The 12,467-nt window shown below is 39.8% G+C and overlaps 1 protein-coding gene across 2 annotated transcripts in view; it reads left to right on the forward strand.

Annotated features, from left to right (window-relative positions):
• wwox (WW domain containing oxidoreductase) overlaps positions 1-12,467 on the forward strand; it is a gene marked incomplete at its 3' end in the record, with an annotated part of 261,789 nt that overhangs the window by 98,289 nt on the left and 151,033 nt on the right. For both annotated transcript variants that reach the window (XM_079859839.1, XM_079859838.1), the window contains one exon: positions 1,732-1,996. In XM_079859839.1, the coding sequence (XP_079715965.1) occupies positions 1,732-1,996 (265 nt within the window). The remainder of the gene's footprint in view (positions 1-1,731; positions 1,997-12,467) is intronic.

The following is a 12,467-nucleotide window of genomic DNA, read 5'->3' on the forward strand; positions in this document are numbered from 1 at the left end:
TACATAGACATTAATATGGAGTCGGTCCCCCTTTGCAGCTATAACAGCTTCCACTCTTCTTCCACTCTTTTGGAGTGTTTGTGGGTCAGGCACTGATTTGGGATAAAAAGGCCTGGGTCGCAATCTCCGGTCCAGTTCATCCCAGAGGTGTTGGATGGGCTTGAGGTCAGGGCTCTCTGCAAGTTCTTCCACACCGAACTCATCCAACCATGTCTTTATGGACCTTGCTTTGTGCACTGGGACACAGTCATGCTGGGATAGAGAAGGGCCTTCTTCAAACTGGTATGCTGAAGCATTGAGATTTCCCTTCTGTGGAAGTAAAGAGCCAAGCCCAACCCCTGAAAACAACCCCACACCACAATCCCCCCTCCAGCAAACTTTACAGTTGGCACAGTGCAGTCAGGCAGGAAGCGTTCTCCTGGTATCCGCCGATCAGACTTCCACACAGAGAAGCGGGATTGGTCACAGAGAGTCCAGTGGCCTGCTTTAGTGTACACCACTGCATGCAGATGCTCGGCCATGGAAACCCACTCCATGAAGCTCCCGCCGCTCAGGCGTTGTGCTCGGCTCTCGGTGACCCGTTCGCTCTGACTTTACCTGCTAAAACGCTTCCAGATTCCTGTAACACCACTCACAGTTGACCTTGCAGTATCTAGCATAGGCATCCTATCACAGTACCACGCTTGAATTCACTGAGCTCTTCAGAACAAGAGTTTGTAAATGCAGACTGCATGAGTTGGTGCTTGATTTGATACACCTGTGTCAATGGGTCTGAATGAATGGGTCACGTTCAGTGTTCAACAGGTGTATCCCAATACTTTTGTCCATATACCTATATCCTTTTGTTTTTTTTAAGTGTCTTTATATTTATCAGGGGTGTAACGGATACCCTCATGTCACGACTCGATGCATATCACGATACTGAACTCACGATATCATATTATTGCGATAGTCCAAGACATATGGTAAAATGTAAAAAAATAAAAATTGTTGATTGAAATGCTAAATGTGATGTTACATTGTGTGTGTAAATGAATACTCTTGGACTCAGTGCTGGAAACCCAAAGCACAGGACAATAGAGACACCAGAATAACAATATTCATGATTCTGGAGCTGAAAACAGAATTATTGTTGATGAATATGCTTGCGCTCTTTCACTGACTAATAATAATAATAATTCCGTACATTTATATAGCGCTTTTCTCGGCACCCAAAGCGCTTTACATAGAAGGGGGAATCTCCTCAACCACCACCAATGTGCAGCATCCACCTGGATGATGCGACGGCAGCCATATTGCGCCAGTACGCCCACCACACACCAGCTTACTGGTGGAGAGGAGACAGTGATGAAGCCAATCAGTATATGGGGATGATTAGGAGGCCATGATGGACAGAGGCCAAGGGGCAAATTTGGCCAGGATGCCGGGGTTACACCCCTACTCTTTTTCGAAGGACATCCTGGGATTTTTAATGACCACAGATATATTTAAAATAATGTCAGACACTTTTTACTGGTAATCAGACATTTGACATTATTAGAACACACAAATATTCCCCCATTGCAATATTATACATTATATTCAACATTATATAGTAGTTTAATGTCTGACACTAAAACTCTGAAAACTTGAATTGATACATTGTCACTATTCACGATACATATGATGCATTTTTGTATTGCGATATATTGTTACACCCCTAATATTTCTTGCTGATTGTTGTTTCGGAAGGTTCACGGATCTGGTGGACACGTGTGGGAAGGTGGACCTGAACCTGCTGTCCCCCCCGCAGAAGCAGTACTGGTCAATGCTGGCCTACAACCGTGCCAAACTCTGCAACCTCCTGTTCTCCAGCGAGCTGAACCGACGCATGTCGCCCTTCGGCGTCACCTGTAACGCACTGCATCCTGGGAACATGATGTACACCTCCATCCACCGCAGCTGGTGGCTCATGACCCTGCTCTTCACCCTCGCACGACCCTTCACCAAGTCCATGGTAAGAGCAAGAGATTTCATGTTCCCTTCTTTCCCGTGATGCAGTGTGAGGACTGAGTATGCTTCATAACGGGCTCTGACTTTGAACATTGGTTCATACGCAGCACAAACACATGATGGCACACAGCTAGCAGTCCTCATGTGAAGCACACAGTAGACTTGATGTGCAGCAGAGTTTGATGTTGGTGTCTTGCTAACACCCTAAAGGGTTGCTCACACAGAACACGGCTTTGCGTTTAAACACACGAGGCGGCCGGCAGTGGAAAAGAAAAAGATGCAAGGCTTTGAGGCGAGTTTTTAGTTCAACTACTTTGAAGTCGAAAACCACATTTTAAGAACGACGTGTCTTGTGTGAGATGCATCCATCTAGAACCTGTTCACATAAAAACAACAGAGAAGCAGCTCAGTAGAGTGCAAAAACCTGTTCTTCTTTATTAACATTTCTGATGATATTTTGTGGATTTTTGTTTTACATTAAATTATTATTATTAATCAACTGTGCTTTATTATATATATATTAGGGCTGTCAAACGATTAATCGCGATTAATCGCATCCAAAATAAAAGTTTGTTTTTACATAATATATGTGTGTGTACGGTGTATAATTATTTTCTATATATAAATACACACACATGCATGTATATATTTAAGAAATATTTGCATGTATATGCTGTGTATATATATTTATATTATATATAATTTATATTATATATAAATATTTTATATATAAATAACACATTTTTCTTAAATATATACATGCATGTGAGTGTATGTATATATAGAAAATAATTATACTCCATACACACACATATATTATGTAAACACAAACTTTTATTTTGGATGCGATTAATCGCGATTAATCGTTTGACAGCCCTAATATATATATATACACACACACAATTGAATGGGTGATAGCCAATAAATGGCTTGTTTTAAAATGATTTTGTTTAAATAAATGAAAACACTAAAAGTTAATTTAGGCATCCCAACCTTATAATGTACAGTATGACATCTATACTATAATTCACTTTTGGGATTGCATTTAACAGTGTTTTTGAATTATTTGTGTAAATAAATAAATCAGTCAGTCAATCAATCTAATATTGGCCAATAACCGAGATGGATCCATAATTAATTTGCATCCATAATGCTTTTTTTGCATGAACTATATTAAGTTTCTTTCCACTGAGTTTGTCACAGTGAGTTCTGGAATTGCCTTTGAGTGAATACATGCGACGCTGCCTTTAAATGTGGCCACAGTGAGGTTTATTAGAGTTTAACTGTGTGTTTCTTCATTTCAACCAGTGTGTGTGTGTGTGTGTGTGACCTGCCTTTACTTCTGTGAAGTTTAGACACAGTGATGGTGTCCAAGAGAGTTTTACTAGCATGTTTTTGGGTTCTTGAGCAGGAAGAACATGTGCGTGCGTGTGTGTGTGTGTGTGTGTGTGTGTGTGTGTGTGTGTCACGCTGCCGTTCCGCTGCTCGTATACCCCAGTGCTGCATAAATCAGGCGGGCAGCTCTTCCTGTAGGGAACTCTCTGCGTTTTAGCCCGAAGAGGCGAGTCACATACACTTACAGAGACAAACTATAAAATTCAACATCCTCATAAATCATAAAGTATCTGCCTGTCTCGCACCTGAAGCATTTCCTTCCGCTTCTGATATGCTTTAGGCCACACAATGCATCTGATGTAGTCTTTGTTTTAATTTTGGTTGAAAACTCTGAAGGCGGATTCTGATGTAGTGTTGAGTATTTCAAGTGATTTGATTAAGTATTAAAGAGATGGGTATGAATATGTCATAAGTTTATGCGCACAGCCCAGTCATAACTCAGACCCGCTCATTTCTCCAGCCGTCAGTCATGTTTGATGGATCAAGCCGTTTCTGAACTGTGATTGGCTAGTTTGAGTCCTTGTGCTTTGGTCTGTTGGTGAGACCTGTATTAGTTTTGAACATGTAAACAACAAGCACAATATTTATGACATTTTTGAAATTAATTTGCATTTCCTGTACAAAACACCAGTCAGTATGCAAATATTCCTGTGATTTCATTCCTGATTTGTAAGGGAGACATTTTTTATATATATTATAATTTATAATTCATATATATTATACAGAATATAAATATTTATTCAATTATAAATGATATATTACTAATTATCATATGATGTGTAAATAAATTAAAACTAAAATCATTTTGGAATCAAGACATAATGTACAGTATGAAAAATCTATATACATTTCGGGATTACATTTAACAGTGTTATCGAATAATTTGTGCTTTTAATTGTGCCTTTTTTTTTATTATTATTATTAATAATAATTATTGCTATTATTGTTATTATTATTTTTGTATTATTTCTTCTTATTTCTTTAATTAATGCAGTAATGATTTCCTGTATTTCTTAAAAGCACTCAGACTCAGGACAGCCCCGGTTCTTGGCGAGGTGTTGATGTGCCTCTCTCTCCCGTTCCTGAACCCCTTCAGATATTAGTGAACTTAACACAAAACACTGCCGCTACTTTATTTATTGGTTATGAGGCTATGAAGATGCTATCGTTTTAATTGCTTGCAGTCTCATATGGGATGCTGGGAAATTGTTGAAGGTTGCAAAGCTCTGCATAATGTTGACAGGAAGAGCCTGGAACGATATTACACCCAAGCGCAGTAAAATGCCTTTGTCTTCTCCAGAAGCTGTAGGTGATTTATAACTGCGCAAATCTAGAATAAAACCTCTTATTTTGCTGTTTTATTGCATCTGAGTGGGACACTTCCATTTAGTTTAGCGTTTCTTAATGGTTTGATGCATAGATGCATCAAACATCACAAATTACTGTATGATAATGTAAGATTAGCCTTCATAAAACCAAACAAACTGTTTAATAATAATTTGATTAATGCATTTTGTTTTCTTAATATCATAATTGATATGCCATATTAAAGTGCAAAGGATGTCTCAGTGTAATTCATGAAACCCAGTATCATCATCTGATCTTGTAATTTGCAGATAATGTTCAGTTTTGCTGAGTTAATGTAAATGCATTGGGTAAGAGGCAGGACTGATATCTGACTTAAACGCACACGACTGTCTTCATCTGTAATCTGTCCATCAGATATGATCTGCCGTTCATCTCTCTTGGCCTGCAGTTGCACATTAGGCCCATGCTGATCTCCAGATGTGTGTAGCTTTGATAAGAGTGGAGTCATTTTCTCCTCGTGATAATCAACGCCGGGTCTGATCTTTCCTGGCATGCGGTCATCCGGACAGAGAGCATGTGGGAATCAAAAAAGACTAGACTTTCCACGGAGGATATAGCAATTTTAGTGTACAATTTAGGATAAAAATGTTAACAAACTTAAATATTATTTATCATTATTATTAGGGCTGCATGATTAACCAAAATAAAATTGAAATTGCGATTTAGCTTAGTGTGATTATGAGCTCAAGAAAACTGCGAGTTTTGATGAAGTGTGTGCGCAGCGTGTTTCACGTTGAAGCGCAGCACTGTGTTCAGAGCGGCTTTCTCGCAGTAAATGCTCTTCCATCTACGGAAGTACTGTGAGATTGAGTCACTTATAACGTGCGTTTATTTGACGTAAGGAACACGAACCAAACATCTCTCCAAACTTATCGTTTACAAGCCTGTTGTCCAACAGAAGAGAACATTCAATGACGTTTCAACTCCGCTCACTGTATAATGTCAGTCGAGTTGTGATCTTACATGTCTTTATATCACAGAAATAGTCAGATAATATATTATTTTATAGTATTCTATACAGTAATAAATGCAATTACAATTTTAACAAGAAAAAAATAAACAGTTAGACTCCCCCCCCACCCCCCAAATCGTGCAGCCCTTTTTATTATTATTTTTTATATATTATATTTTTCATTACTATATACTATATTATATTATTTTATTTATGTATAAATTTTTTTATTTATTTTTTATTACTATTTATTAATAATGACTCTAACTCGATCTGGTATTGGTTCACAATGCACTTCAGACATACAGTGTATAAAAGGTGTTTATTGTGTTCTAGTCGACTGTTTTTGACCAAAACTATAAATAATTATAAAGATTTGCATACTACAACAGTATGTGGTTTTTATTGTGCACTTTCTCCGTGACAAAAAAAAGAACATTCTCTATGTCACAAAAGTGAAATATTGTGCAATGATCCATTTGTCCTGATTTATTGGGAAGCAACACACATTTGACAAATCTGCCATTGGTGAATCATTTTGATGTGAAAAATGATTTGCAGCCAGGATATACTGTTGTGGTATCAACCGTAGTGGCATTGAATTTGACTAAAATAGGTTTAGAAACAACAGAACATAGCAATTTATGTTACTTGCTCTGAAATCCAAATCCAAGAAATCCCCAGAGATTCATATAAAGATTGTACAAGCATTTTTGGTTTAGATCAGTTATGCTTTAAGTGTGTTCTGTATTTTTTCTCAATGTCGAAAAAGGTCATTTTTGATCCTTCCTATGTGGTTTTATATGGAGTACTATACGTCCCTGAAGCCTCCGTAACCTTTTCATTTGTGTAGTCAAACAGCTGTTTTAGCATGTTTGGTTTGACATTTCTCCGCCGGTTGGGTGTTGTGGCATCTAATGGCTGCTTGATGCTTTGGGACGTGAAGCTGCTGGGAAAATCACAGCCCCCCAATCAGCACCCGTCACGCCCTCCCCCCCCCACCGCCGCTTCATCGGGACCCGGTCCGCCATCTGACTGCGCGTTTTCAGCAGTTTAGCGCAATTATTTTCCCCGGGATTCTGCCTCGGGCGCTCCGCTACCTTTTTACATATGCAGGGGCTGAACTTTTGACCATGGCCCAATAGTCGTACATTAACCGACGGTTTGCTCTAAAAGGGGGGCTTTAACAAGTTCCTCTGTGCATTGGCAAGTGTCTCTTGTCTCACCTGTGAGATAATTCACCCAGCTTCCTTACGGGAGGCTAAATCTCTCTCGCTCTCGGTGCTCTTGTGAGCCGGGAGAAAGCAGGAGATGCCGCTGATGGATCTTTCCTCAAGCCTGGCTAACGAGGGCTCTGCTTCCATTAGCACACTACAGAGGCATTACCCGCTCTCTCTCGCTCTTCTTTAATGAAGTCTCGTCCCCCCGAGCGGCTCAGGCTTACCCCTCCGCTGTGGCGCTGTGATGAGGCCTGTCGGCGTGGCGACCGTCCCCCGGTAACCGGTTGTTAGGTCAGGTGTTGTTATCTGCCGGTACACGGGTCCGATCACGCCGGCGCTGACAGGCGCTCAGTGGAGCGAGAGAAGCGGGCCAGAGGTCCACACCCAGATCCCCTTCTGCTGCACCGGGACACCAGGAGCTGCCAGACGCCCTAATGGGCTCATAATTGGTGATTAGGACCTGCAGGTTGAGAAGAGAACCAGTTCGCTCAGGCTGTGCGAGTGTTTTCATCTATGAGCTGCCGGCGTCACATGTGCCGTCTCTGATTCTGCTGGAGCTCTCGGCCTAGAACGATCTGCTAGTGTATCAAATACATCACATTTATCCACTCTTGCCCTGTGGTTATATCTGACAATACCCCTCTTCTTTTTAAAGGGTTTTATCTAGATCAGGAATCCCAACCTTCGCCCCAACAATACACATTTTGGATGTCTCCTTTATCTGACCGCTCCAAATCGCCTCGATACCACTGAGTATCAAAAATGTCTTGTTGTTCGATATCAAATTTCGATACCTGAGGGGTTAATCTTGTCAACGTCAGTGAAACTATGAGCATGCAGCGTGTATGATGTGCCCAAGTGCTGGTGATTGGCTGTGGCAGGAGTGTTGCCGTCTCTGATTCTACACTGATAAAAATGAGTCAGTGGTGAAGTAAATGCTACAGAAAAAAACGGATGTAATTTCTGCATGAAAAAGTTAGTTCAGGCAAGAATTCAAAAAACAAAAGTAAATACTATATTAGTACTCAGTTCAAGCTTGTAGAAATTAAAGCGTAAATATCAACGATATAAAATTAAGTACAACCTACTCAACTTTTCTAATACTGGTGTTCCCATCATGCACTGGGGCATGAATAATTAATAAGGTTGATTTTCCAGCTGTATTTACACCGTTTTATCATTGCTTTTGTTGTTAGGTTTGGTAACTTGCCATTTTCTGACATCTGGATTCATTTTCTACTCAAAATGAAACATTTATATTCAAAAACGATCTATCGAACGTTCCCATCATTTATCAAGTAAATCCTACAAGTTATTTTTTTTCAGTTTACTGGAGCTCTCGGCCTAGAACGATCCGCTAGTGTATCAAATACATCACATTTATCCACTCTTGCCCTGTGGTTATATCTGACAATACCCCTCTTCTTTTTCAAGGGTTTTATCTAGATCAGGAATCCCAACCTTCGCCCCAACAATACACATTTTGGATGTCTCCTTTATCTGACCGCTCCATTTCAGTGGCCAGTAAGGCCAGTTACACCTTGGTTAATTACTAGTTGGTCAGACTAGTTCTTAAGACACACAGTCTTAAAGTCCCCCTGTAGTCAGTAATTGTATCCCTTAAAACTCATCTTTGATCACCAAAATGATTTTTTTTTTTTTCATGCCTTAAAATATCTTGAATGTAACTCGACACCCTTGCCTCATTCAGTATTCGCAGTTCCATGAATATGCAAATGAGCCCCGCCTCCACTCACTCACTCAGCTCAGAGATCCACTGGTTGACGATCACACGTTGATCTGATTGGTTACAAGGTAGTTTGTGACGTCAGAAACACCAGCGATTTCAAAGCATGTTTTTGAGACTGTCTTTAGTTCACTGCAGTTTTAAGGAGGAAATACTCAGCAATGCTGTCGACTTATGAATTTAAACATGGTTTGTCTTAAAGCATATTAAAAACACCACATAGAACATATGCATATATAAACAACATTAAAAGCTGGATTTTCAACACAGGGGGTCTTAGTGGGGGACACTTTAACAGTACGTTGCATGTTGTTTTAATGTGTTGTTTGTTTGTGTGCTGCTGATTGTACAGCACTTTGGTCTGCAGGTGCAGTTGTAAAGTGCTTTAGAAATAAAATAAAGTTAAGTAAACTAGTAGCTATGTTTATTCAACAAGACTTGAAACCTAATCTTTTAGGCAAGTTTTTCCCTTGGTTTGGTCGAAGCAAAGTTCAGTTGCACCTCTTTGTCCCCACAGGTCTCTGTTCACGCTGTTGTCCATTTGCCTCTACAGCAATGTTGTTTTCGTCAACGATGACGATAACGAAATGATTTCGTTGACGCAACTTTTTTTATGACGATAACGCGACGATGACTAGCTAAAAATGGCTCTAAGATGACTAAAACATGACGAGACGTTTTCGAGTTTTCGTTGACGAGACGAGACGGAACGAAAATGATTATAAGTCTGACGTTCACAATGCATGTCATTTCTGACTATTTTGCGTGAAATCTGTCTGTTTTGAGCTAAAAAAAAGTACAAAAAAAAAGGACAAGGACAAAAGCGAAACGAACTGCACGAGCGAGCGACAGTGCGCGAGAGAGACCGAGTGTGTCTGCGCACTAGTGTACGCGAGAGAGACCGAGTGTGTCTGCGCGCGAGAGAGACCGAGTGTGTCCGAGCATTAGTTTAGTAGGCTAATTGGTACAAAGTAATATATAATTATTATATAACTTAGATTATAACATAAATTATAACATAAATTATTATTTAACTAATTATATAATAAAGCCACAATTGCCAAAGTAAGAATGTTTTTATTCCTGGCTTTTTTGGAGTAAAACAGTGATTCCACTGTTACCACTTTATCTGTGTGTAATGTTGTAGTAGCTCAAAGTTTTTTTGCGGTTTAAACTGTAAACCATTCCTTTATTACTGTGATTACTGGTGAAAATAGCCAATGTGCTGAAATTTTAGAAGAGCATCAATTCATGGAAAAAATATAACTTGAAATATGGGGATAAAAGGTTTCTGCCCAATGCGACAATTAAGTACAGCTTGGCAGCACTGCATCTCCATCAATGAGAAAGTCTAGTTTATTATGCAAAGGTTTTAAAGGTTAACTGTTGTTTTATGAATTGCAACACTTGCTACAACCTGTCAAACCTAAGCCCATTTCCAATACTTTTTAACCTAAATTAATTTGTTAAAGACTACTTTTTTTTTTACTAAAATTGACTAAAACTTGACTAAAACCTTTTTGCGTTTTCGTCGACTAAAACTTGACTAAAACTATCAAGTTTATAAGTGACTAAAATGTGACTAAAACTAAAAAGCATTTTCGTCCAAAAGACTAAGACTAAGACTAAAAGGGCTGCCAAAAACAACACTGCTTTACAGAACAGTTGTATCTGCCAGAGAAGGCATACAGCAATGAGATTAAAACTGAAACTAATCATTAACCAATAGTGCTTATCTTCTGCCAATTGCTTTCATGAACCGTGCTCCAGAACCTTGTTTTCAAGCAGACACCGAGGAACCAGTCCTCATGTCCAGATGAACCCAACAAGCGTCCTGGCACACATTACACCACATAGAACATGCGGACAGTAGGTTCAGAGCAAACTGTGAACTGTGCATGTAAACATCACCACACCTCGTCCTGCGTGACGGTCTGCTTGCAACTGAACATCAGACCTTGAATAGACTGTAATCTTTAATTTAATCGGGCAACATGAAGGCTTGATGTTACTCCATTCTCTCTCCATCCCCCCCCCCCTCCCCACATTACCTATTATGAGTCTGGAAGACAATCTGAGACCTAAAAGCACACAATCCCATTTGCTTGTATTGACATGTGTGTCTCAACTCAATCCTATTACCAGGATTATAGTCTACCAAGACACACCGTTTCATTAAAATAATGTGTTGGTCTACAGGCAGCCACACACACGTATACACACGCTCGCAGCTCTTTCGAGCGAGCGCCTCGTTGTGCAGTTGGAGACCGAGCAAATAGTTTATTGCTTGATCAGCCGATGTGGCTGGGAAGGTGTCGGGATCGATAAAGGGCCAATCAGAGGCGGGCAGGCAACATTCGGGAGAGCCCGGGAGCTGTCATGTCATTCCCGTTTGACCCCCAGTCAAAGTCACACAGCGGCCCATCCATCTGAGTGTGTGTGGCTAATCCTGCGTCCATCTGAAGACCTGAACACACCAGTGCTGGCGGAGTGAGACCATGACTCCCAATGACTCGCATTGATGACGCTGTTCTGGAGCGATCTGTCACTTTGAGGGATTATTTCTTCTTCGCTTCGGGTTGCATCATGTGATCACAACCAACATTTATTCAGACACCTTCAACATTTCTCACATTATCTCAGTTTATTCGCTATAGTTTAGAAAATATGAATAGAATATGACAAGAACTTCATTGGTTTTGTCCATCCGCCTGTCTCAGAGATGAATCATGTTGAATATCTGTCAGATGTTAAATTTAACTACACAATTAGATAATACAAGTTTAGCTCAACCAATCACCAAGCAATGCTTCATTCTGTTCAGTCTGTGGTGTAAAAAGAGCATTAGTTATTAAAGAAAAAACACTTCAGCAAAACATGATCAGGTCAAAGTGTCTGAATTATTTTTGGTTGTAATATGTCACAGTTTACTTTATTTTGCTGCACTCACCCAACAAATATCAAAAATGATCTCTGGTTTGACTATAGTAGAGTGATTGCAGGAAATACTGTCAAGAAAAAGGGAGGTAATTACAATTGAATGACATTATATTTTTACGTTAAGCTGGACCAGTTTTACCACAATGTTGGTAATTCCATCATGAAGTTAATTATGCTTTACAACCCTCATGTCTCCAAAACACCCTCTCCCAGAATTCCCAACTGCGTCCCCTAAAAGCGGGCTCCCAGATCCAGATCCACCCGGATAGAGGCCGGTTTTGGTGACGTGTGGCTGATGGACTATTTTTCAAATTGATTTCAAAAATGTACGTAAGCAGTTGATCTTCCACCCTAGATTACCTATTGATTTTTAATATGAAAAGCTCATTATACAAACAGTAACTGCAACACCAAAAGCTAGCCAACCTTTGCATAAATCCTTTAATTGAATTCCCAGAGCCTGTGGTTCTACATTTTTTTAATTAAATCCATTTCTTTTCCTTTTTTTCCCCTTTCTTCTGTAAGTGTTGGTGTTTAATTTGCATGCTGTGAAGTGGGTCCTGTCCTAGATAAAGTGCCATTGATCCTTATTAAAGCACACCTCTAGGCCTGCTGAAAACCAACTGGGAAAATTAAATGTGTTCATGGTGCATACACTTATTCCCTGCATGATCGGATTAGAGAGGGAGGGAACCGGAGAGAGCGGGTGAGAGTTAAAATGGAGAAAGAGGAAAGTGAGTGGCGAACAGAAAATAAAACGAGAGACAGAATGATATTGAGGGGAGAGAAGTAGAGAGGTGAAAAGATTAAGAGGGAAAAACGAAGAATTATTATTGATTTGGCAAACATTATT

The sequence above is a fragment of the Squalius cephalus genome (assembly GCF_949319135.1).
Source record: "Squalius cephalus genome assembly, chromosome: 23".
NCBI lineage: Eukaryota > Metazoa > Chordata > Actinopteri > Cypriniformes > Leuciscidae > Squalius > Squalius cephalus.